This window comes from Hemicordylus capensis, chromosome 2 (genome assembly GCF_027244095.1).
Source record: "Hemicordylus capensis ecotype Gifberg chromosome 2, rHemCap1.1.pri, whole genome shotgun sequence".
NCBI lineage: Eukaryota > Metazoa > Chordata > Lepidosauria > Squamata > Cordylidae > Hemicordylus > Hemicordylus capensis.
In genome coordinates, this window is record NC_069658.1 from 110,324,390 (window position 1) to 110,351,106 (window position 26,717).

General features: G+C 41.1%; 1 protein-coding gene across 3 annotated transcripts in view; it reads right to left on the reverse strand.

Annotated features, from left to right (window-relative positions):
- Nucleotides 1-26,717, reverse strand: part of GLIS3 (GLIS family zinc finger 3) — a 274,079-nt gene that overhangs the window by 71,241 nt on the left and 176,121 nt on the right. For all 3 annotated transcript variants that reach the window (XM_053300408.1, XM_053300409.1, XM_053300407.1), the window contains exons 6-7: nt 21,453-21,614; nt 18,248-18,358 (exon numbers count right to left, since the gene is read on the reverse strand). In XM_053300408.1, coding sequence (XP_053156383.1) covers nt 18,248-18,358; nt 21,453-21,614 — 273 coding nt within the window. The remainder of the gene's footprint in view (nt 1-18,247; nt 18,359-21,452; nt 21,615-26,717) is intronic.

A 26,717-nucleotide genomic window follows, 5' to 3' on the forward strand; every position in this document is an offset into this window, starting at 1 on the left:
CTGGGCTAGGCTGTGGGATCCAGCCACCAGGGGATCAGGCCACTGGAATCACACCCAATCTTGGTGGGGCAGCGCCGCCTAGCCCTGCTTTTAAACCCAGCTCTTAGCCAGGGTTAAGGGATTGAGCAAGCCCTTAACCTGGGCTCCGGGATCGTGTGTTTGCTGGGGCTATCTTTAGCCCCAGTGCATGTCACACAGTGCATTGTGGGATTTCTGGAGGCCGGAATATGTAGTCCCAGCCTCTGGAGCTCTGTGCTCAGGCATGCAGCACAGAGCGTCTGGGAGTGCAATCTGTGCTCCAAACAATGGAAGAACACTTGTCTGGGGGGAAGGCAAGTTTAACCAGCCTCCCCCCACCCCCACCGCCTGCCCTGCCCAGTTGTGTGAATGACCTCAATTAATTTTTTTTAAACCAGAAGTACGTCTCTAACCAGCTGTAAAAACAACCCCAGAAACACATATTTCTGGCAAAAAGTCTTTTAAAGCAGAAACTATCAGGAATTTTCTCAGAAACAAATGTAACATTACAAAATTGGATTGCATCTTGCCTCGTGAAAGGGTCACCCCTCCCTCCCTCCCTCCTTCCCCTCCTCTCTCCCTCCCCTCTGTTTTTCTCTCTGTGTTTTTCTTTTTCTCACTTAGTCTTGGAATAGGTTGTCTGCTTTGTTTTTTTCTGTTTGCTGAACTCATCTCACACCAACCCAATCAGCAGTCGAGTCAACACACATTCAAATGTTGCCAAGCAGAAAGGGAGAGCAGACCGCAAACAGAAAGCCCTTGCTAGAGAGCCAATGGGCAAGCTGCTGGGGCGGTGCCAATGCAAGCAAAGAAAGCATGTGCACAGTGGTAGCATCCCCACTTCTGAAGAATGGGGGCTTGCGTAGGGGGCATTTTTATCAATCTCCCCTTCCCCTAGAAGCACTCTGAGCAATGCACAGCGATGTCCCTGAGGGTCACACAACCATCAGATACATAATTTGCATGTTGCTCAAAGTACTTCCAAGTGAAGGCAAGATCAGCAACAATCCTTAACCCTACGCAAGCACCTGTGTTTCAGAAGCAAAGATGCTACTCCTGCACATGTGCATGCATGGGTAGATTAATTTAGGAACAGGTGGTCCATCAGATTTCTATGCCTCAAGCTGTATAGATTATGTTTCTACACAAAAAAGTTTTCTTGACTACATTTTATGCAGATTTGGTTCATACTGCTTAAAGTACATTTGCATTTCTGTAATCTCATATTTATTTTCCCCTGCTGACTGCTTGCGTAAGGTTAGCTGGGATAACTGGCATGTCCCTTGGGATGTGTGGACATGTATAATCTATCACTCCATGAGATCAACCTGCAGTTCTCCGATATTTACTTGACATGGATGTGGCATGACAGGAGAAGTTCAACAAGCATGCTGCCTATGAGTGTGCAAGAAAAAATGTTTTGTGATTCCATTTGCTTTTATTTAAAAGGTTATTCATTTAATTATTCATTTGTTAAAATCACATTTGTTTAATGATGAATTTCATCCTTAAACAATCCCCCCCCCCACTTAATTTTGTTTCTTGTGGTTTTCAGTGGGGGATCCAGAAGGGCCTATCAAAAGACTTCACACACACAGACCGCTGCCCCAGGAGAAGCTGCCAGTGAAACCAGCCTTTGACAGTCAGGGAACCAAATGGCTTGTAAAACCCCTGGTTGCAGAGGTGTATCTAGGGAAAACAGTGCCTAGGGCAAGCACTGAACTTGTGCACCCTGTCCAAATATCTGACACCCATCTTTCAGTTAACTTTACCATAACATCAGCTCAAAAATACAAGTCAAGCTCGTTAATTGTTTAATATTTCAAAAACTATATAGCAGTGGACGTAGCCAGACCAAAAAATGCTGGAAAACTACAAATTTCAGGATGCTGGGGTTCATGAAATACCCAAATACTATGTGGAGGTGTACTTGGGAAACTAAATAGAAGTGCCTGTCTAAGTCTCTACTATGCATTGTAGCATCACTATTATATAAGTTTGAAAAATAAATAGAGAATTTGATTTTTCCCAGATACTCTGAAAATAATTAAAGGATATACAGAATAAACTGTGTAACTGCTTGGAATATATTCTAGTATTTCAGAAAGACAGTTAAAATGAGAGGAAGAGAGCAAGAAACTCCCAGTGGGCCTTAATACTAAGGATTTTACACTGATTCAAAGACAAACACACCATTAATAGCCATATTATTAAGACATCACATTTAACTCACCTATCACAAAAAGCAAAGTAAGAGCAAATGAATACAATCCTAGCTCATAAGCTTCAGCTCAGTATTCACAAGCCCTGCTTCTCTGTACATAGTGCCAAACTGAATATGTATACAGTGACTTATATTATATTAAATTTAAATTTATTTTTTACCTGTAGCCCCTTCGGGGGGCCGTGGCGGGGGGGGGTCTGCAAAGGTTCCCCCTCCCTCCGCCGGCCTCTTAATTCACTGCTGCAGCCCATCCCAAGCTGATTTTGGGGCCTGTTTGGGCCTGCAAAGATTGGTGTGGTGACCATTTTGGAGGCTGCCACACATGCTCAAATGGCCTCTGCGAGGCCTCGTAAGGCCTAGGGCCTCACAGGGACCATTTGACCATGTGCAGTGGCCATTAAAAAATTAAAAAAAAAAAAAAAGACTGCCAAAACCAAAATGGCTGCCACGCATGCTCAAATGGCCTCTACGAGGCCTGACATGACCTAGGGCCTTGCAGAAGCCATTTGAGCACGTGTGGTGGCCATTTTGTTTTTGGCAGCCATTTTTTAAAATTTTTAAATTTTTAAAAATGGCGCCCCCTTCAAGTGGCACCTGGGGCATGTGCCCTGCCTGCCCCACCCTAGATACACCCCTGCCTGGTTGTCTGGCTATCAAACATTTCACACTTCCCCCTTGGAAACCCCAGATGAAGTCCCCTTTGCTGAGGACTCTTTGGCCTTGTATGTCAGCATTTGCCTGTATTTCAGACTGGGACTCAAAGAACCTGCATACGACTGCCTATGGTGGCAGCCAGCAATGAGAGCAGCCTTGGCAGACACACAATTCTCAGACCATAGACCAGGGCTGCACAATTTCAACTGTTTTAGACTACAGCTCCCAACATCTCCAGCCACAGTGCCCAATAGTCAAGCATGATGTGAGCTGTAGTCCAACATCTGCAGGAGGGCCAGCATTGTGTGGCCTTGCCCTAGACCAGAGATTCCCAGTGTTGGGTCTCCAGATGTTATTGGACTTCAACTCCCATAATCCCCAGGCCCAGTGGCCTTTGACTGGGGATTATGGGAGTTGAAGTCCAATAACATCTGAGGACCCAACGTTGAGAATCACTGCCCTAGACTGACCCAGCCCAGCCTTGTAGTTCATTGGCTCCTTCCAGGACAGGAAGGATATACAGTCTTCCACCTGGGGCTCAGGCTTTGCCTCAGTTTCAATGTCTACTTCGTCTTGATTACTTCTGTCCTGGCCTCTTGATTTTGGCTCTAACTTTCAGCTTGTCTTTTGCACCTGGTTTTGGTTTGTCTATTCAGCTTTGACCCTTGGCTTCAACTCTGACTCACAGCTTGTTTCCTGGTCTTGGCCCCAAGACTGCTGACTTGGCTTCAACTTTTGGCTTCAACTTTGCAGCCTCCCCCTATTAATCCATTAGTTTAATGGAGGAGAAAAAGAGCTGCTCCCTGGAAAACCTGTGGTTGGGGGACACATGCTTTTTCTGCGAAGAACCTTGGGGCGGGGATTTCAAAGTGCTTGTGTCATACCCATTAGAGGTCTTCTCAGATGCAGCCTTATTTCCTTATTACATTCTGGGGTTGCATGTATCCTTCCCATCAGGGTGTTTCCAAGGGACAGCCTAAAGCTTCCAAAAGCGAGGAAAGAGGGAGTTTGCAAGCTGTTTGCAACAACCAGAAAAGAGGGAATTCCAATGGGTTGCAAAAATGAATCCATTGGTCATTCATACTGGCTTATTCAGAATTCTTGACAGTTTTGTAATGAATGATGGGCAATGCCAGTTCCAGCTTTTTGAGGGCTAGTTCCCGTCTTGCACTGGGCCTCCCATGTTACACCGAGCTTCCGGGGGCCCCCGCTCCCATAGCAATGATCAAGAGACTTTGGGAGAAATCTCAGTGGCTAGTGGAGAGGGCAAAAGAAGGAACTGCCACATGAATTTCCTAGCAGCTGTTCCTCTTGTTGTTCACCCAAGCCATTGGGAATGTCCCCTTGAGGTCCTGTAATGCTTCTGGGCTCCTATCTGTATATGGTGCTGCTGGACACAGCACTAGCACAAATCTCTCAGTTGACTTGCACCACCACTGCCATTGGTACTAAAAGTTCAGCAGCTGGCCCAGCCAAATGGACGCTCTGATGGATGTGGTGGAGCCTCAGCCAACGCCCAAGTGGCGGACTCCTGATACCATCCCTGCTGAATGAACTCCATTTGGTTCAGTTTTTCATTTGTTCTAAAAGGAAAGCACTTTCCTAATTTTTACCCTTACAGAAGCGAGTACTGAGGATTCATTTTCATGCAGACATGCCTTCACATCCTGTTCTTCATGAATGAAGGTGGTTCTCAGGAAATAAAATACCACAATGCATCAACTGTCATCTTAACAACTAAAACAGTATCAAAGAGTCAAGTAGGTGGAGAGTAATACATGATTTAATTGTACCTGTTTCCTATAGGTTATTGAAAACCCTGTATTACTATTAAACCTTATCCTGGGCAAAAATGGAAGTGCAAATTCAACAATTGGATACAATAATACCAAAAAGGGAGGGGACCAAAAGTCAACCACATCCCAAGTTCATTTGTTGTTTTTCATTTGCCATAATCAAAAGAATTGGGTGATCATAGTTTCAAATGTTTCACAGCAAGTAGTGTGATTAAATTCCTTAAACACTTCTGCTCATCACTAATCCCTTTGCACCAACATCCCTTTTAAGAAAAATTGCTGTGCTCCACGGTGTCTGATTTATATTTCATTTTGAGAACAGGAAGTAAGGGGATTAAAGTTGAGGATTAAAACACTTACTCTTTGCTGCATTTTTGTGAAGAATGGCTTCTTAGTTGCCATGGGCACTGCTCAGTGACCCTTAGCCTCCAAAGGCAATTCCTCTTGCATTAATGAAATATTTCAATTGGACTACATAGAAAGCAAATGACTGGAGATGCATTGAAAATTCAAGTGTACTAAATGTAAAAAATAATAATACCCTTTTCTCTTCTCTTTTATTCTCTTTCTTGCAATTTTATCAGTCATGTGAGATATAAGTTTGAAAAAGGGTAACTGGAAACTAGATTTGAAATTGAATGGCAATCTTTGAAGAAGTAGCACTACTGTAGAAGAAGAAAATACTCTGATTTGAAAATATACAGAGTTCAGAAGGAGTACGCTCTGTGAAGATACTTTTACTTAATCCTTTGCCATACTGTCTAAAACAAATAGAAGGCAGGAATTAAGTTGATTATGCTTTCAGTGTCTTTTGACACCTTCACATTATGAGACAAAAGGGAGAGAGTGTGTTTTGTTGCTGAATTTGTAATAAACATTCATTCAGAGAGCACTAACATTATTTTTACAAACAGGTGCACTTGAAAATGTCATTGCCAAAGAATCAAAACAAACACCACGGCTTTGTGGAGGCTTTGTGGAGCTTGGTTGGAAGGGAGATATAAAAAGACACTCTATCACCTGCACAAGTGTTTTTGTGGATCAGATGAAGTTGAAAATTTGGCCCATATTCTACTCCATTGTAAATTTTATAGCATTCCATGTAGCAGATTGATTTTACCCCTTTTCGAGAATTTACAGGTAAGTCCAATGGATTTTTTTTTTTAGAACGTGAGCCCTTTGGGGACAGGGAGCCATCTTATTTGTTTGTTATTTCTCTTTGTAAACTGCCCTGAGCCATTTTTGGAAGGGCGGTATAGAAATATTATTATTATTATTATTATTATTATTATTATTATTATTATTATTATTATTATTTCTAAGAAAACAAATAAAACAAGCATCTTTGTCCAACACATTTATTTTCATTGAGCTACCCAACACTTAGTCCTAAGATAATTAAACTGAAAATGCACTCCTGCCATCACAGCGTTTTAAGAAACAAGATTACGCATCATATGGCTACCAGTATTTACAAAAGAAGAACTATGTTTCCTGCAAGCTATTTTTATAATCTGACATGTCGAATGCATTGAAAAGCCTTCAACTTAGGAACATAGGAAGCTGCCAGATACTGAGACCATTGGCCTATCTAGCTCTGTATTGTCTTCACAGACTGGCAGCGGCTTCTCCAAGGTTGCAGGCAGGAATCTCTCTCAGCCCTATCTTGGAGAAGCCAGAGAGGGAACTCGAAACCTTCTGCTCTTCCCAGAGCAGCTCGATCTCCAGAGGGGAATATCTCACCGTACTCACACTTCTAGTCTCCTATTCATATGCAACCAGAGTGGACCCTGCTTGGCTAAGGGGACAAGTCATGCTTGCTACCACAAGACCAGCTCTCCTCTCATAAGACCATAAGACCAGCTCTCCTCTGGTCTATAACCTTAGCTGATTGTAAAGTCTTTTGATCAGCTTGGTTGGAGGGGAGATACTGTATAAAAAGACACTCTATCACCTGTGCAAGTGTTTTTGTGGATCAGATGAAGTTGAAAATTTGGCCCATATTCTACTCCATTGTAAATTTTATAGCATTCCATGTAGCAGATTGATTTTACCTCTTTTAGAGAACTTACAGGTAAGTCCAATGGATTTTTTTGTAACCTATCTTCTTGCAGATAAGACTATATAATTTTCAAAAATTCATAAAAAAATTGTACGAGTGTCCAATTGCTTTGGGGTTTGGGTGGCAGGTACCCCTAGGTGCCAGCTACCACCCTACCCATTTTTGGATGTCCAAATCAGTTCAAACCAGTTCAAACTGGTTTGAATTCAAACCGAACCGGGGGAGGTTCGAGCAAAACCATAACTGAACCACCCCCTCCTGGTTCAAACCTGGTTCGAATTCGAACCGAACCGGGCAAACTGGTTTTGTGCACATCCCTAATCTTTAATCTAAATGTAACTATGATAACTGACAGACTGTACCAACTGCACTGAATAATGCTGCACCAGAATAATGAAATCTGGTCAAGTACCACAATAAAGATATTTATATTCAAAGAACTCTGCTAGATTTTGCTGTTAGAATGTCTGGCAAATTGTCCCTTCACAGACAAAACTAAACAGAGCATTATATATATGTACAGTGATCTAGCCTGAAGAAGATATTGTACAGTATAAAACAGAATGACAGTTCTTGCCCATGCATTTCCATCTAACAAGACAGACAGAATTGTATAATTAAGTAAATCTGACCTGAAGAAAAGTGGGCAAAATCATAAATATGGAACACTGATCTTACTCAGTAGAAGTCCAATGTGCTAGGTATGGAGGTAAAAGCCTTTTCTCGATTTTAACAGATTACAACTGAAGGCATAACTACCAACTAAAAGATACAGCAGTTCTGTTACAGAATGTCTAAAAAGAGAAATTAATGGCAGAAATGTTTCATATTATGTTTTCGTTTTCAAGTATTTTCTGCTTTTGTTTCAAGCTTTACATCCATGTTGACCCTCCAAAAGTGAGAAATATTGGCTGATATCCCCACAAACAGTACAGAAGGACAAATCCCAGCTAAAATATTTTAATTTCGTCAAAGAAACATGTTATTAGTCAAACAAGTGATCAATGCAACCATAGCTAGTATCTATTTAATAGATGCCTCCCCAAAGATTGCAGTAGCCTAAATCACTCCTAAAGCACTGACTGTACATGGAAGATACAAGCAAAAGTGTATAGTCTTACTTTTTTTAAGCAGAACCCAAACCTACTATAAACTGACAGCTCTTCTTGCCCCATCCTATTTACTTTCTGAAGCTGACAGGAAATGATGGTAAAAAGAATTGTGGAAATCAGAAATGATGGCTTTAAAAGTACTTCTTTCCTCAGTTCCCCTTCTACCTATGGGTCTTATGAAATATCGACAACCATTATGCCAATTCCACTTCCAAAAACCTAGAAGTTTAGATACTGTGGAAAGATTTTTATTTTTTTTGCCAACTTGGAGAAAACATGAACGTTTACAGCCTTTCATCAGGGCCAAAGTTTCAGTGAAGAATCCTTGGGGTCTGAATTGCTTTTCTTTTTAATTTCTATAAAATCTGCACGTCTGTGAAATTGAGAAAGACAGATGTTCTGTGGCATCCCTCAAGGCAGCATACTCACTTTGGCAGTATGACAGCAGATTTTTTTTTTTCTTCAGTAAAATAATGTTTCCTATTTTGATATTGTGTATTGCCTCACAGTGGAGAAACTAAAAATAGACTTGGGTTGGGGAACAGAGATTCGGTGCACACAGAGCACCATTTTTATGCATTAGGAGTATGACAGGCATACAACACAATGAATTTAAAAAAAAACATGGCTGCTTTATATAGCAATCCTTCTTAAGTGTGGTTGACATTTGACACCAATGACATGGCTGCTCTTTTGTGCTTTATCTGGACAGCTTCTTAAGGTCAGAAGTTATATTTGCAGTGATACATAGCAGAGAAAGCAATAATCTGGATTCTGTCTGGATTCTTTCCATGAAAGCAAATTCTAAAGTTTATCTTAGTATATTTTCTTTTTCCTTGACTGCTATTTTAAATGGCTGCAATTCAGAAACCACAACGAAGCATTTTGTACCAAATTGCCAAAGAGAACATTTAAAAGTATTGCAGATCACTATTTTCATTCAAAATATGATATAAAGTAATTGGAAGTTGCAACTGAACACATAGCACTACGAGAAATATATTTTCAAGTAAAAAATAAAACAAAAGCAAGCATATATTGGATGGCATGCCATAGGTGTTGGACATCTAAGGCTACAATACAATCCAGGTTACTCAAAAATAAACCCCTTTGAACTCATTGGGACTTAGTAAATAGTAGTGAGTAAATGTGCATAGGACTGGACTGTAAGTATTACTTTTCCTTTCATCCCATGCATGCCAATGGACTAAAACTCCCAACAGTAAAGTGAGTGTGTGCTTATTCTAGAGAAAGAGCAAATGATGATCTTGGGGTATTTGCTGCCATGTTGGCTCCGAGAAAAGTCCTATTTATATGTTGTTCAACACATGTAAATGGCTTGGGCCCTGGGTATTTAAGAGAACGTCTTCTTCGGCATGAACCCCACCGCCTATTAAGATTATCAGGAGAGGTCCGTATGCAGCTGCCACCCGCTCGTCTGGTGGCTACTCGAGGTCAGGCCTTCTCAGTTGCTGCCTTGATGCTTTGGAACGTGCTCCCTGCTGAAATAAGAGCTTCCTCATCTCTGACAATTTAAAAAAAATCTTTAAGACACATTTGTTCACCCAGGCTTTTAATTAAATACCGTTTTAATCATTTTAGCTTCATATTAAAATATTGTTTTAAGGTTTTAAATTCTTATAATGTTTTAACTTTTTGTTGTCATTTATTTTAACCAATGTTTTAATTTGTCATTTATTTGTTTTAACTAATGTTTTAACTTTTTGTGTTTTTTGTAAACCACCCAAAGACAAGTTTTGGGCAGTATAAAAATATGTCAAATAAATAAATAAATAAATAAATAAATAAATAAATAAATAAATAAATAAATAAAAAAAAATGTATAATCTGTGTACAATGCTCACATGTTCACATGTTATGTTGAATGCAAGTATAGCAGTACACTTCCTATCTGTATCCTGCATTTCAGATTAATCTTTAAAAGATTTGGTGCTGGGTATCACCAGTATGCTGATGACACCCAAATCAATTTTTCCTTGTCAACTTCATCAGGGAATGGCATAACTTCCCATAAATGCTTGTCTACATGTGGTAATGGGTTGGATGAGGGAGAACAAATTGAAGCTGAATCCAGGCAAGATGGAGGCACTTATTGTGGTAGGTTGTAACCTGGGAGATGGGTTAGATCTGCCTGTTCTGGAAGGGGTCATACTACCTCAGAAGGAATAGGTATGTAGTCTGGGAGTACTTCTTGACCCAGGTCTCTCTCTGGTTTCTCAGGTTAACCCTGAGAACCCCTGTTAACTGAGCAAAGAGATACCTTTGCGTGATGATTCTCTTTATTTAGCAGGGGGAGAGCAACTGGCCCCAGCTCAGCATTCCTCCAGTGGTTGTTGTTGGTGTCTATGTTTCTTTTTAGATTGTGAGCCCTTTGGGGACAGGGTGCCATCTTATTTATTTGTTTCTATGTAAACCACTTTGAGAACTTTGGTTGAAGAATGGTATATAAATATTTGTAGTAGTTGTAGTAGTAGGTTGAGGCAGTGGCCAGAGGTGTTTTTTATCAGCTTAGGCTGATACACCAGCTACGGCCAGTTTTGGAGGAGAATGAAAACAGTGGTACACTTGCTGGTAACCTCCAGACGACTACTGCAATGAGCTCTACATAGGGCTGCCTTTGTATGTAGTATAGTAACTGCAATTTGTACAAAATGCAGCAGCCATGTTGGTCTCCAGGTCAACCTGAAGAGACCACATTATTCCTGTCTTAAAACCATTATACTGGCTGCCCATAGGTTTCCAGGCAAAATACAAAGTGCTGGTGATTACCTATAAAGCCCTAAATAGCTTGGGCCCAAGGTATTTAAGAGAGCACCTCCTGCTTCAGGACCCCCACCACTTGTTAAGATCTTTGGGAGAGGTTCGCCTGCACCTGCCCCCAGCTCATCTGGTGGCACTCAGGGTTGGGCCTTTTCTATAGCCCAAGGCTCTGGAATGAACTCCCTACTGTTGTAAGAGCTTCCCATCTCTAGCAGGTTTTAAAAGAGAACTCAATATGCATTCATTTCATCAAGCCTTTGATCAGCTGTAAGTTGGTTTTTATAGTTACTGTTACTGCTGTTTAATTGGTTGTTTTAAACTGTTCTAATGGTGTTTTTTAAAGTTATAACTGTTTACATGTTGGTTTTAATTTTGATTTTATTGTTTATTTGTGAACCACCCTGAGACATTTCTATGAGGCATTGCGTAAATATAACAAACAAACAAACAAACAAACAAATAAATAAGAACAGACACCTGAATGCATGCACAGCATAATGTTTGAATAACGCTAAGGACTGAATAGGTGGAACACTATTATTTGCTGGATTATATAGTGTATAACATTTCCTCTCATTTAACTGGATGGTCTGAGAATAAGCAAAGACTCAGGCCAGTTTAACGGCCCACTGATAAGATTGTTACACAGATGTCTTGCTTCCCTGGATTCTGAACCGCATTTGATTTTTTTTAAAAAAAAAACACCTTATGGTGACTTCCCCTTCCAGTTTGTGTCCATCCTGCCAACAGCTACCAACATGAGAAATGTAATGAGATTTTAACTTACATTACCCTAAGCAGATGAGAGTGAAAAATAACTTTCAGCTCTGTGTAGACCAATTCTAGGATTTTCATTTTTATGCCAGAAAATAGCATTAGTGAAGATATTGATGGCTGAGGTAGGATCAAGGTATGAGATACCCAAGTAGGCCTGGTCATGTGGCGTGCCAGGATCGACCCAAGTGCTCCCCCGCCGGGTAGCCTGGGTTTTCTACCCCGTCTAAAAGTGAGGTAGGAGGGTACACAATCTCCTATCCCAGCACCTGGTCATGTGGCAGTTCAGGTCAGTAACGTGTGCTACCATAGAAGCCAGGGGAAGAAGTGCCCCAGCCTCTAGAATGGCTGTAATGCACCGTGTGAGCAGCACAGTGCATTGTGGGCTTCCTGGAGGCTGGCCACCTTCCCCATGCCCCTTTCTCACTGCACTGCTCTCTGCAGTGGTTATAGTGTGGCAAAGCAGTGCCAAGAGCGGCGGTCATGTGAGGGAAGGGAGGAACAATCTTGCCACCCCCTGCCCTCCCCAACTCCACAACAAATGGTCATAAGAACGATCTCATATTATTCCTGAGGTAGGGTCACCATTAAAATAAAAAGACAAATTTACATTGCAGTAAATATTATGCAAGTTTATCTCTACAAGCTCCATATGCATGACATACCATCCAATTCAGTCGATGAGAGTAAGTAGAGGCAATGCTCATTATTTAGCCTCTATCTGAATCAATGCTAGGTCGATAGCATGGTCCATGGCTTTTTTTGTATTGATTTAGGTTTGTCAGTCCATGAATACTAATTTCAGTAAAGAGGTATAAGCAAGCAAATGGTTATAGACTGGCCAGGCACAAGTACTATACAGTACTCTCAATTTAACAAATTGATTTACATGCACTATCCTATCCTGAACATTATAAGATCAGTGGCTGACTCTGACCATGGTTCTGAGCACCCATGAAGGGTCTCTTAATCACGCACTTGCTGCAACTGATATAAATGCAGGCAAATAGAAAATCTGGCCTTTACTCAGGTCTGAAGGTTTCTTCTTTTGGGGACTTGATAAAGCTTAAACTAAAATATCTTCAAAACATGATACAAGACGTTAAAAAAACAAAAACAAATTGAGCAGACATTTAGTGACCAAAGTGTATTATGGAACTATTCATTATTTGTTATCCTATTTAAAAAAAGGTATCGGATATCCTGAACTTAGGCTGTATACTTAACTAAATAAAACAACCAAGGAAACTCATTGCTGGGCTGCATTACTCAGTGTTTCTAGTCTGCAGGGTCTACCTTGTTTAATCCTTGTAGATTTTTGTTGACTCTAATAATTAGGACAATAAAACTGGGGCATTTCAGACTCTGGGACAACCATCAGTCAATTAACTTACACTTAAACACTTAAGTGTTTCAGTTGATCTAAGGGATCAGCTGAAGGGCATTAAGGCAAACCCAGAGGTCCAGGAAGTGGAGTACACATTCGACTTGCAGCTTGCACAAGAGGATGCTAAGAAGATGGCTGTCAAAGAAGAAAAGCTGCTTATGGAGGAGCTTATGGTGAGAAGATGACAAATGAGAGTGAACCATGCAACTTTTCTTCAAATGGAGCAGCATCCAGTGCAGAATATAGCAGTGGAACTTCCTTTGGAGATGTCCCCAATGGACAGTGGATGACAGAATCCTTCAAAGACCAGATTCCAGAGTTCAACAACTATAGAACACGGTGTTTAAGTGTGAGTTAATTGTCTGGTTGTTGAACAACTGCGTATCATATTATCTGCATCTGCAAAAATGAAAGTCTAATGTTCTACCTTAAATGAATGTTGCATAAATAAACAATGTTGTAAAGCATCTGCACATTAAAAATTTTTATTTCATAAGATTTTATAGAAGCTTCATAAGAGTTGGAAGGAACCTTGAAGATCTTCCAGTCCAACCCCCTTATTATTTATTTTAAAAATAATGGCTGATGTCTAGAACAACCTAACATGGGCATTCCTAACAGGAAAGCTGTGCAGGACTAATCCTGGTGCTGCTCCACACTGTCCTCGAAGCATGGGCAGTCATGCAAATATTTTTTAGAGCTTGCCCATGCTCTGGAAGTGCTTGTTAGAGCAGAAAGACATCACTTGACCATAAGGGATGTGTTTGCTCTCTTTGCTCTCTAATATAGAACTTCTGGAGCATGAGTAAGCTCCAAAACATATTTGCACTCGCACAAGACCACCTACACTTTAGGGAGAGTGCAAAGCAGCACCGGGACCAGTGCTGCATATGCACTCCTGTTCAGCTGCTCTGGATGTGAGCCCATGTACATAATTTAATAATGGAAATAACTGGATGTAAGAATTACAGTTTAATCATTTAAGTGTAATAATTTAATATTAATTATTTAAACAAATAATTTTAATAACACTGGCTTAAATAGTTGTTCATTCATTCACTTATAATATTATACTAATAAAAAAGGCACTTACAGTAACTTATAGTAACTTTTTTACTTACAGTAAAAAAAGGAGACTTAGAAGCTATTCCCACGATCGGTAGAAAGTGGGCCAAGGGAGCTTAGCCCACTTTGTACCAATTGTGGGAACCACCAGGCTTGCAGGTGAGCCTGGTGGTTCCCAGGTGGCTAGCCCATCTAATTCACCTCATTTGTTAACCTCATTTTATTGCTCGTGTGCCACCACAGTGCACGAAGACACACAAGTAGACCCCCGACCAGGAGTCTGCAATCAGCCTCCCGGGCTCAGGGGTCCCCCCAGAATGCCCCTGGGATACTGGGATACTGGCCACAGGTACCCCCCGAACCCCGCAGTCCCTATTGGCCCAGTGATGGAGCCGGTAGCCGTGTATGATCGTCTGAGCCCACTCTTCCCACAGACCTCATAGAGACGCTTCACAGTAATTGTGTGAAGCACCTCTTACAGTAAAAAGTCAGCAGAAAAACAAGCAGAGAAGCAGAAAACAAAAACCTGGAGAAAATAAGTCTTCAGTTGCAGAACTGGAATTTCCTGGGAAGTGGAATTTCCTGGGAAGTGGAATTTCCTGGCGGAGAACATTCCATATATATGGCACCACTACCAAAAAGATTCTGTGTCTAGTGCCTGCCAGATGTATTTCACTCAAAGGTAGGCCAGTGAGCAGAGCCTCTGAAGCCAATCAAAGGTCACAGGCTGGTTTGTATGGAAACAGGACTGCAGCCTGGACCCTGGTTGTATAGGGGTTTAAAGATCAAGGGCAGTACTTTAAACTGAGCCCAGAATTGAATGGGCAGTCGGTGCTATAATATTTTATTTTATTTTATTTTATTTATTAATTATGTATTTTATGTATTTATTTTTTATTTGATTTATATAACAGAATATAGGAGAATATTCTATATTGTATAAGACTGGCTAGCTTCCATTAGCATTCTGGCTGCCGCATTCTGATCTAACTGCAGCTTCTGAATTGTCTTCAAGGGCAGCTCCATGTACCATGCATCACCGTCATAATCTAAAGTGTGGAAATCCAGTACTCCTGAATTGTTCAATGGAAGCTAATGTTTCCATGCATAATTGTGAACTTGTAATAGTTGACAATTGACTTGAATAGTTGACAATTGACTTGAATAGTTGACAATTGACCATGATATGGGTCCCACATGTGTGCAAAAACATTATGTATGAATTAGCACACCCCAAAGTGGTGTGGAAGTGCTTGAGAATATTCTCTGCTGCTCATTTTCATTTGCTTGCCTTTTCACATGTCTTTATAGTATCCATGCTAAATAGCCTCTCAATTCCCTTTTGCCCCAGGAATCTGTAGCCTGAAGTGACTGCCTCACCGTTCCTCATGGAAGGGCTGCCCTTGGTTTTAATTAGGCACAGGGGGTTGTACAATGCCTAGAAAGGTCTTTAATTGTACCTATGTGGAAACAGGCTCTTAGGGCCAAACTACATATTACATCAAGTGTGTCCTCAGTCCTTGCTTGGTTTTTGTCTTAAACAGCAGTTGTGGGAGGCCAGTCTGAAGGGTTAAAGCCCCCATGCTATGATTCTGATTCAGATCAGGTCCCCTGCAGTTGCTATTTAGGAAATTAAAAACAAGCACAACAAGGCCAGTAACACAACTGATGTAACATGTAGTGGACCATTACTGTATGATGCTTTACTTGAAGTCCTTGCTTTGCGTGAGCATGCTTTTTAAACACATATTGAACATATGGAAGTGCCTTATTCTGAGTCAGACCATTAGTCCATCTATGTCAGTACTATCTACATTGATGGGCAATGGCCCTCCAGAGTTTCAGACAGGGGTCTTTCCCAGCCTTACATGGAAATGCTAGGAATTGAACCTGGGACCTTCTGCATTCAAGGCTAGCATGCTACTACTGCGTTACGCCCGCTCCCCCAATGTTAAAACATGTTAAACAGTAGCCTGATTGGGGCCCCTACTCTCCCGCCATGGTCCTGATTTAGAAGATTAGCTTCTCCACAGCTCTTATTTGCCATGGAAAAAAGCTTCTGCTGGTACCAACTGGAGTTTTGTTTTCCCTTGGTAAATAGCAGCTGTATGAAGCTCCTATTCAGACTGGGATCATGGCCAGGAGATAGGGCCCAATGTGGGGGCCTAATTTGGTTGCTATTTAACATTAAAAAAAACAAAAAACTAGCATGTGCTTGTAATGTTTAATGTAGCAATGTTTAAAGTAACATCTTTTTTGACCCTTAGTCACCATTGCCCTCAAAAGCAGACTTGCCATTTTATCTTCAGTCTCCTTGGATGTGGTATGCATTTATGGTGGAAGTTGTATATGAAATTCACTCTACATTACTATCAAAGCCTTGATTGAGTTCCCAGAAGGAAAAGCCAAATGCTCTAATGATTCATTAAGGTACTGGCAATATCAGTGAAACCACATGCTGACACAATTACTGAAATCCCAGCTGCACTAGAATCAATGGGCATTCTATTGTGGTACCCAGAATCTCTCAAAATAAGAACATGAGTTCACAGTACATTCATTGCCATCTGTATTTTGCTCCTAACACTTTACAATGTGTGCACGGTATATTGAAGAGCATGTATATCATAAGAGCAAAATAATGTCATTTATTGTGTAGAGGGGAGGTTTTAAAAGAGGATTAGAGGCAGTCAAGCAAGATATATTAAACAAATCCATGACTAACAGGGTGTAACAGCAAAGGATCTCATTCTATTCAATTGAACGGTTCCCTAGGGTTGGAGCTATTACTTCACTGGGCTTTTATCACCTTGGAATTGTTATGGTTATTTCTGATGAATTCACATTTTTGTACAGACTTTTTTTTTGACACTAAGCCAATTTTCATTTTTAATTAAAGTCATAAACAACCTTAATTCTGACTTTAAAGGTTTACTATTTCTTACATGTTTATTATTATTACAGGAAATATTTCAAATACCAAAGCACCGTGAGTTTGCTATATCAAATTCTCTAAGGTCTCTTAAGTATACTATAGCATAAAAACTGTATACATTACAACTGAAGTACTTTTTAAAAATTCATTTGATAGCGATCTTTTTTCACTTTGTTCAGCAAATGTATTTCCAATTCAAACTGATGCATTAAATGGAAACAAAAGTATACCAATAATGATGCAACATTCTTATACTATGCTTATTCCTTAGATTGTGAACTTCTTGGGAACAAGAGTATAAACATATTATTTCATTTTATTTATTTGTTTATTTATTACTAACTGGTCTGGGCACAGAACATCTGCGCCTCCAGTTCTTCCTCCCTCATCCCCGCCTCCCTCTTGGTTTCCCCTCTGTTCTCAGCCCCGCTGCCACCACTGCTTTCTCCCCTGTCCCACCTGCTGCTGGCATGTTCTTTCCCTGCCCGCCCACCACTGTCCCCATCCCCACCCCCGTTTTCTTTTTCCCTTTGCCCACAAGCCTGTGTGCTGGCACCAAAACTTTCCTCTCCCCCTGCCAGCAGCTCACTCGCAAACTCTCACGAGAGCTGCCACACATGGGATTAGCAACAGGTACGCCTTAGAGAACCACCTTAAGTGGTGCAGTGAGGAAATGCTTGACTAACAAGCAGAAGGTTGCCGGTTAGAATCCCTGCTGGTACTATATTGGGCAGCAGTGATGTAGGAAGATGCTGAAAGGCATAATCTCATACTGCATGAGAAGAGGCAATGGTAAACCCCTCCTGTATTCTACCAAAAGAAAACCACAGGGCTCTGTGGGTGCCAGGAGTTGAAATCAACTTGACACAGCAAACTTTACCTTTACCTCTACACTTTAGAGAAATATAGCTATAGATGTTTATATACTTCCTGATATGTGTGTCTCTAGGTGGTGCTTTTTTAAAAAGAAAGAGCATTGTAAATCTATGTAAACCACTTTGGGAACCTTTGTTGAAAAGCGGTATATACATATTTGTCATATTCATGTTCGTATAAGTCACTTTGAACCCATGGGATAGTATAAATTAAATCAATAAATATCTATGGAATAAAAGCGGTCATGACTTTTCTTTCTTTCGGAAGGGGGAAGAGTACAGAATAGTGAAGAATGAACAGACTATGAAAACAAAAACAAACATAGCAGTTTCCCATGCTGTACAGCATCAATATAAAACCAAATGTATTATATTCACAGAAAAGAACACACATTCCTACAAGCAAGTATAGGATTTCTCAACCTTTTGGGACAATCCAAATCTATTCAAGTTGGTGGAGACTTTGTTATTGACTGCAACAGGCTACACACTGTATTTCCAGACCCATATTACCAGTTTCGCTATTTATATTTATCTTGCGTAGTAGTGGCCTGTGAAAGTTACCTTTTTCCTGGCCTGCTGATCTTTGGAAGAATGGGCCTTTACATGTTTCCTCAGAGAACTTGGATCTGTGTATCGTTTGGTGCATCCAGGAATCTGGCAAGCGTAAGGTTTCTTTAAAAAAACAAACAAACACCAGAGAAATCTTTTAAGTTTCAGGGATTTTTAAAATCCTAAAGCCTGTAAATTTGTGATACAAATTTTATGCAGTGACCATAGTTCATAATGCCACAAGCAAAATGGCCATTATATTTATAGCACACCTATAAGACAGAAAGTAAAGCAGGCTGGCAGGAAAGGAGGAGTACACAGATGGACTTCTACAAGTGTTATTTTGTAATACCATATATATATATATATATATATATATATATATATATATATATATTCATATTCTATTGCTGCTGGAGAAGGATCAGTCACAATATGTTGAAAAACCAGTGAAACATTTGCAGGAAGCAAAAATTCAGTTTGGCTTGGTTCAGGAGAACTCGTACAGAGCCCTGTGACAAGGAGGGCTATGTGCAAAAAGGGGCAGTGACATAAGGGACTGAATTTCACAAACTGATCAGTTAATTGTCATCTCCACTTGTACTTACAATTATGTAACTCTCATAGAAATCTTTGGTATAGTCAGAAATTACATGTCTTTAGTGGGTCAGGTAAAGAAGCTGCAGCAAAGTCCCAGACATAGAGATATAGAAGAAACCTGCTTCAGAAAGAGACAACGAAGGGAAAAGGTTAGTTTGTGATATGGCAGACAAGAAATAAAAGCAGAAAGCAAATTCTAAATATTAAAGCTTCAAAAATATCAGATGTACAAAGAGCATTTACTGTTGTTTTTGACTTGCCATGCACTAACTGTAAACATGCACTGTTATCAGTATAATCTTTGTTATAAAGAACAGCAGAGTTGGTTGATAAAAGCTATGTTCAACATTATTTTCTCTACATTTCTGGCCAGAACTGTGTGACTTTTGTACCATCTTAGAATTGCTGCATCCATCACAGTTTCCTTCTTGAATAATAATTGCTGTGTAAGAACTATGCTGTGTTTTTAGGCTTGAAATATGTACTCATAGTAGCAACAACACTCTATGTCACACTTCATAATTTGTGATATTCATGCTATTTCTGTGTAGGAAATTGTAATAAATGAAGAATCCTGGTTCAGAAACCTGCATTTGGGTGCAGTCTCCTAACTATTACTTTCATATATTTATTTTTAATTGCTTTTGAACCAGAGAAGCACTAAACAGATCATGGCCCCAGTCCAGCACTAGTAATGTGCAAATAGTCTCCATCAAAAAACACTCAGTTTTAACTCAGATAGGAATCAAGATATGAATGAAGCTTCACATCCAGATGTACATATGCACAGGATTGTATGACAGCCAGCTTATTTACACTGTTCTCCTTGCTGGAATGAGAACCATATTTTTAAGGAGCAGAATGTGTCCAAATTGGGACAGTGTTTTATAACAAACACCTCTAGCTAAAACTTTGAGACTTCCAAGATCTGTATCGATGTATAAGTTTTCTCCATTATGCTTAGCCGATGATCTAGCATCATAAACATACCAAATTCTATGACTGGGATGCATATTGTGCAAACTAGAGTACATTTACTTAATTGGAATAAATTACACGCAGTTATGTAGCGTGCATGTTTTTGTTCCAGTCTTGTCACAGACAGGAATGGAAGGGCTGGTGCTTAGATTACACTGTTGGGCAATCAATGCACACCAGCAGTTTAAAGGCCTAATCAGATCCTCAAGCATTTCTGTTTAATGTTTAGCAAAAGCTGTTCACATCTTCTCAAAAATTCTGAACATATGAAGCTGCTTTAAAATGAGAAAGAATATTGATCTAACTAGGTCAGTACGGCCTGCAAAGACTGATCGTTTCAGATATGGTTCTTTCTAGCCTTACCTGGAACTACCAGGAACTTGGAACCGTCTGCATGCAACCAGGGCAGAGCCACCACTGAGTGACAGGGTTCAAAGAACCTGGGCCGCCAATGAAAAGGGCGGCTGGAGCCCCTGTTGCATGTGAAGTCACGTGCAAAGGGGGTGTAGCCAAATCACCAGAGGGCCTGCCCCATTCCTCCTGAGCTCATTTCCAGCCGGCACTTGCTGGCTGACAGCATTTATTTCCCTTTGTCTCCCTTGCTGGAGGGAGAGGAAGGGAAATAAACACTGCCCGCCAGCAAGCACTGGCTGGAAAAGCGCTCACAGGAGCTCGCTCAGGGCTTTCCAGAGCACAGCCACGTCCCTTTTGCATGCAACATCACATTCAAAGGCGCATGGTCCAAGCTCTGTAGAGCCTGTGCGAGCTCTCCCGAGCTGGCAGCATTTATTTCCCGTCCTCTCCTTCCAGCGAGGGAGAGGAAGGGAAATAAATGCTGTCAGCCTGCAAGCGCTGGCTGGAAATGGGCTTGGGAGAGCTCACATGGGCTCTACGGAGCGCGGGCCATGCCCTTTTTGCACGTGATGCATGTGGGCATGGCTGGGAAGGCATGCACATGGGGTGTCACTGGTGGAGCTGCCAGCGGGGCTGGACACAGCCACTGTTCAGCTGGCTCTGCCACTGCATGCAACGTATGTGCTCTACCACTGAGCATTTGCCTGCGACATATAATCTTTCCCATAATCATGACGGCCATAATCATAGGAGCCCCTGAAGGAGTGGGGCTTGCCAGCTATATGGCAACTTGCTCTTTCCTCTCCTCCTTGTACCTCTCTGAAGAAGTGTGTGTGGGGACGGGGCAAGGACCCATCTTCACTTTTTGTCTCAGGGTCCATTCCAGCCTTGCTACACCCTAGATATACCCTACATTCATAACAGGCAGTCTGTGCCTCATCAAAACAGTTATAGAGGAACAGTGAAAGGCCTTTTCTGTCATAACGATTTTCTTCCCTGTAATAAGAACTAACTGACAGCCAGCATGGTGTAGTTCAAATCTGCATTCTGCCATGAAACACACTGGGTGAGTTTGGGCCAGTCGCTTATCTCTCAGCTTAACTTACCTCACAGTGTTGTTGTGAGGTACTGTCTCTGTCACTACACAAATTCTCCATATCTGACATTCTTTTGATCCTTTAATACTGTACTAAATGTAATGCTGAACTAAAACCAGTTTACAAAATAGAAAGCAAAACCAAAGCAGGATAGCAAACTAAAATTTGAAATCACATTCTTCCCGTACAGTGTCCAGGTGTGTCCTCTGGTGCTTGGCTCGATCGCTGGAATTACTGAATGCTTTTTGACAGCCCGGATGCTGGCAAAGGTAGGGTTTTTCTCCAGTGTGGCTCCTTAAATGAATCTTCAGATTTTCTAGTCTAGAAAAGGCCTTCTTGCAGCCTTCAAACTGTGAAACAAAACAATGGATTCAGATTCAAAGATGGAAGACAAGGAATAAAAACACTTTCCTATGTTATCTGCATACAGATAACTGTGTTCAGTATCTGCTACCTGTGTGTTCAATGGTAATAGTCTAGTTTTACAACAAGATGTTCAGGTAATACATGGGGTTTCCCCCTACTGTGTCCATTCCTGACATCCATATGTCTGAACCGAGTCTATGCACGTGCCTCTGTATGCGTCCGCTCTCTCTACACAATCAAGACCCTGAAAAGTACAGGGCCTCCAATGCCATGTGCCCAATATCCTAACACTGCATTTATGCAATAAACAAAATTGCACTAGTTCAAGAAGCTCACACAGCTAAGTTTAATCATGGGGATGTTTGAAATTGTGCTCTTGTGTAACAGTTTTTTGCAAAATATGAGGCATGCCCCAGCTGAGTATCTTGATGCAAGCACAACACTAGTCTACTTTGGAATGTAAGCCCCAGACTTAACACAACGAACTAGCACAACAGTCTTTTGCAGCACAACTTTAGAAAGGATGTTAGTCACTTTCTGTTTGGACCTCTGGAGATCAGGAGGAGGGACAATAGGAATAATCCCAATCCACCCCCTCTCCACTACCATGCATTCACTGAACCTGCACAGGACCTGCATTTCCAGGGAGTCCAAAAAAGGGCATGCTAGATTTCTTTTCAGTCTGTGCTCAAAGCATTGGATCAGCCCTCAGTTTCCACAGATCGATGCAAAAGTCCACTATGGAAATCAAGTTTTTAAAAAAGGGAATTAACAACTACCTGGTTCACACAATAATTCAAATCTGGGTTTAATGTGAGTTACCGACATTAGCACGAGTTTGTGAACCCCCACTAAGTCAGTTTATGGCCCGAGATGAAGCTGAGATTCCCATTCTGTTGTGGGTTCACACAATCGCACTAATGTCGGTAGCCCACATTAAACCTAGATTTGAATGATTGTGTGAGCCAGGCCTATCTTTAATGTTTTTGTAAAAAGCAGGCAGAAGCTTTAGCCTCAGTGCTTCAGACTGTTCTGCCTTGCAGCCCTCTACAGGGCGTGAATTAGCACAGCACTGACATCTGACTTTGTGCATCATCTTGACATTTTCTGATAGACTAAGCAGGAACTACTGTACATGATTTTTTTTTAAAATGATGTAAAAGAAAGTATTTAATTGAAAATGATAGAACAATCCTCTACCTCTGCTAACTGAGCAAAGGCACATCCACCCATTAAAGTGGTGACTCTTTTATACCGAGCAAGGGGAGAGCAATTGCCCCTCTAAACTACTCCACCTCCACCACTGGCTGTTCTTGGTGTCTCCCTTATAGTTCGTTCGTTTGTTTAGACTGAAAGCTCTTTCAGGACAGGGAAGCATCATATTTCCTGTTTATATTTGAGAACTTTATTGTTGAAAAACAGTACATATATTAAGTCGTTCATAATAATAAGAATAATTCTTAGAATGATGTTTTTGTAAACTGTACATAACTTGTATGCTTTCCTTGGCTAATGGGATTTCAGGTTCAGTTAACTTGCTTCCACAGCAACTATGATTATTTATTTTATTATTTATTTATCATATTTTTATACCGCCTGATATGTACATTTCTAGGCACTGAAGGAACAAGAAACTAAGTTGATTTCAGTCACATTTTCAAATGGAAATGTTCATAACTTCTGAGTTATTAGCATGGGTTTGAAAGAGGATGTAACACTTTTACCACAATTAGTCACTTTAATACATGCCAAGGTTTGGGCATTTTAAAGCATTATAACACCCCTAAGAAGTAAGCCTGATTCATCCAGGCTTTCTGGAAGTATTAAAATGTTGTGGATTTAATCATAATAAAAAAGAACTCTGTAATGTTTTCCTAGTTACTGTACTGTTTCTCTTTGTACTACAACATTCAAATTGAACCTATTAACCAACTCGTAAAGACAATTTCCTGGCCCATGGTTGTTCTTGATTTTCAACTAGTGTTCTTGTTAATAAAAATTAAATGGAGTGTGAAGATATTTATATGTCGAATTGTTTTGCTTTATAAAGGGTATGTATAGCGGTAACTGAAAGTAGAGGTTTAGAAATGTAAGGGCTTGTAGTGATACTTATGAACAAATGAAACATTATTAACTATGTTAGCTTCATCAAGCATGCATGGATGTGTGTATAGATGCTTGGCTCTTGTGGGGGAGCTGCTTGTCCTCTCACTAGGGGGCAACCTAGGTGTGATGCTCAGTTGGGCATTGGGTTTTTTTCCTCCCTGACTGACTCCCCACCCCGTTCTTCAAAATGCAGCTGCAGACTCTGCATTTTATAGCAGAAGATCCATGGGAAAAGGAGTTTCTCCGTTCTTTCCCTTCTGCTGAACTTCTGCTAAAAATGCCCCTCCTCTCCTTTTTCCCCTAAAGAGGAAAGCAAACAGGGGCTCTTTAGTAGAGAAACCACTGGAGGAGAAAGAGTTAAAAATCCCCTTTCACCTGGGGGAATCTTCTGTGACAACAAGCAATCTACAGACAACTTGTATCACGTGTAGTTTAACAATAGGAATGACATTGGATGTTACAAACACAGACTACCGACCGATCACCTTCACAATTTATTTATTTATTATTCATTTATTTATCATATTTTTATACTGCCAGTCAGTCAGTCAGATACTGCCTGATATGTAACTCTCTAGGCGGTGTACAAATCCCAACATTAAAATCACAGGTTAAAATACATAAAACACAATTAAAACAATATAAAACAAATTATTAAAATTCGAATTAAAAGCTCGCGAGAAGAGGAAAGTCTTGAGAGTCTTCCTGAAAACAAACAGAGAAGGAGATGCTCTTATTTAAGTGGGAACATATTCCAAAGCCCTGGGGCAGCCACAGAGAAAGCCCAGTCCTGAGTCGCCACCAGATGAGCTGGTGGCAACCATAACCAGACCTCTCTAGAAGATTGTAAAAGGTGAGAGGCTTCATGACAAAGGAGGTACTCTCTTAAATAACCTGGTCCCAAGCCATTAAGTGCTTTATAGGTAATAACCAGCACTTTGTATTTCACCCAGAAACATATCAGCAGCCAGTGCAGTTCTTTCAAAACCGGTGTTATATCATCACTTTGTGTTGTCCCAGAGACCAGTCTGTCTGCTGCATTCTGTACCAATTGTAGTTTCTGGACTACGTACAAAGGCAGCATAGAGGGCATAACAGTAGTCAAGTCTGGAGGTTACCAGCATATGTACCATTGTTTTAAGGTCACTCACCTCTATAAATGGATGTAGCTGATGTATCGGCCGAAGCTGATAAAAAGCGTTCCTGGCCACTGCCTCAGTCTGAGATACCAGGGAAAGCTTTGGGTCCAGGAGCACTCCCAAATTACATACCTGATCTTTCAGGGGGAGTGTAACCCCATTGAGAACAGGCAGATCTAAACCATCTCTTGGGTCCCAACCCCCCACAGTCAGTACTTCCGTCTTATTTGGATTCGGCTTCAGTTTGTTAACCCTTATCCAGCCCATCACTGCTTCCAAGCAGGCATTTAGGGAAGATATGCCATTTCCCGATGAGATCAACATGGTGAAGCAAATCTGGATGTCATCAGCATATTGATAACACCCAGCACCAAACCTCCTGATGATCCCTCCCAGCAGTTTCATGTCAATGTTAAAGAGCATTGGAGACAGTTTGGAGCCTTGTGGAACTCCATACTCCAGTTCTTGCTTTACAGAGCAACAATCACCAAGCAACACCATCCGGAATCTACCAGAGACGTAGGAGCGGAACCACTATAAAACAGTGCCACCCAATCCCACCACTCTCAGGCAGTCCAGAAGGATATCATGGTTGATGGTATTGAAAGCTGCAGAGAGATCCAAGAGGATCAGCAGAGTCACACTCCCTCTGTCAATAGCCAATTGGAGATCATCCATCAGGCCAACCAAGGCAGTCTCGACCCCAATCACTTTCACAATCAGCTAGCAATGTAGATTGTTAAGGTACACAAAAGATTGAACATTTTTCAGATTGTAGGTGTGAATATAATTCATTCATTCATTCATTCCAGAAGAGTCCATACAGACAGCTTCTTTTGCTTATTTTTCATGTTCGAAGCTCTTCAGATTCAGTAACTGCCTGCCTGACTCAGCGCCAAACTACATAACAGTGCAAATAGCAGCTTCAGAAGTAGGGAGATATGAATCAAGACTTGCCATGAGGAGAAAGGGTTAACCTCCCCTGCGCACCACAGTCCCAACTCTGATCAGTCCTGCCACAAAGTGCTGTAGAATGGGAAAACGTAGGACCAAATTATGTGTCCAGCATAATATGTAGTCTGGCCTTCACTCACTTATTCCCAGGGCTATCAATATTCTCCAAAAGCTCCACAACAGATATGAAACTAAAAATTGGTATAAACATAGGCCAAGGTAACCTGCTTGCTGGAAAAGTGTTGTCAGTTATGTAAAATGCAGAGCATACCTCGCTAAATAAAATGCAAATCACACTTCATAACGAATAAGAGCCAGTTCTCCTGGAGAAAGCAAACCAAGCCATGCATGAGTGAAATGCAAGCATTTCCCTGTTTGCATACATGCAAAAGTTGTATGTTTGCATACGTGAGCCATTCTCACATTGGAGGGTGAGGGATTTGCTGTGGCAGTCCTAAACACAAGCCACATGTTGAAAGGAGAAAAAATTACTCTATGGGAAGCCTCACACAACTGCTGGCATGGCTGCAAGTCTGTACATTCTTAGTAAAATGTCAGGCCTCAAGAGCATGCACCCCTGTGTGTGTGTGACATCTGAACCCGCTCAAACCCATTCCCAATATTCTCCATCCAACATTCTCCCAACTTCTGTCTCCAAAATCTGGAAGTCGGGAAGAGAATCCTGGGAGAATATCAGGTGGAGAATTGCACACCACAGTCCCACAGCTGGTTAAATAAAGCCCTGAATGGCTTGGGCCCTAGGTATTTAAGAGAACGTCTTCTTCAGCATGAACCCCACTACCTATTGAGACCATCTGGAGAGGTCTGTATGCAGCTGCCACTGGCTGGTATGGTGGCTACCTGGGGACGGGCCTTCTTAGTTGCTGC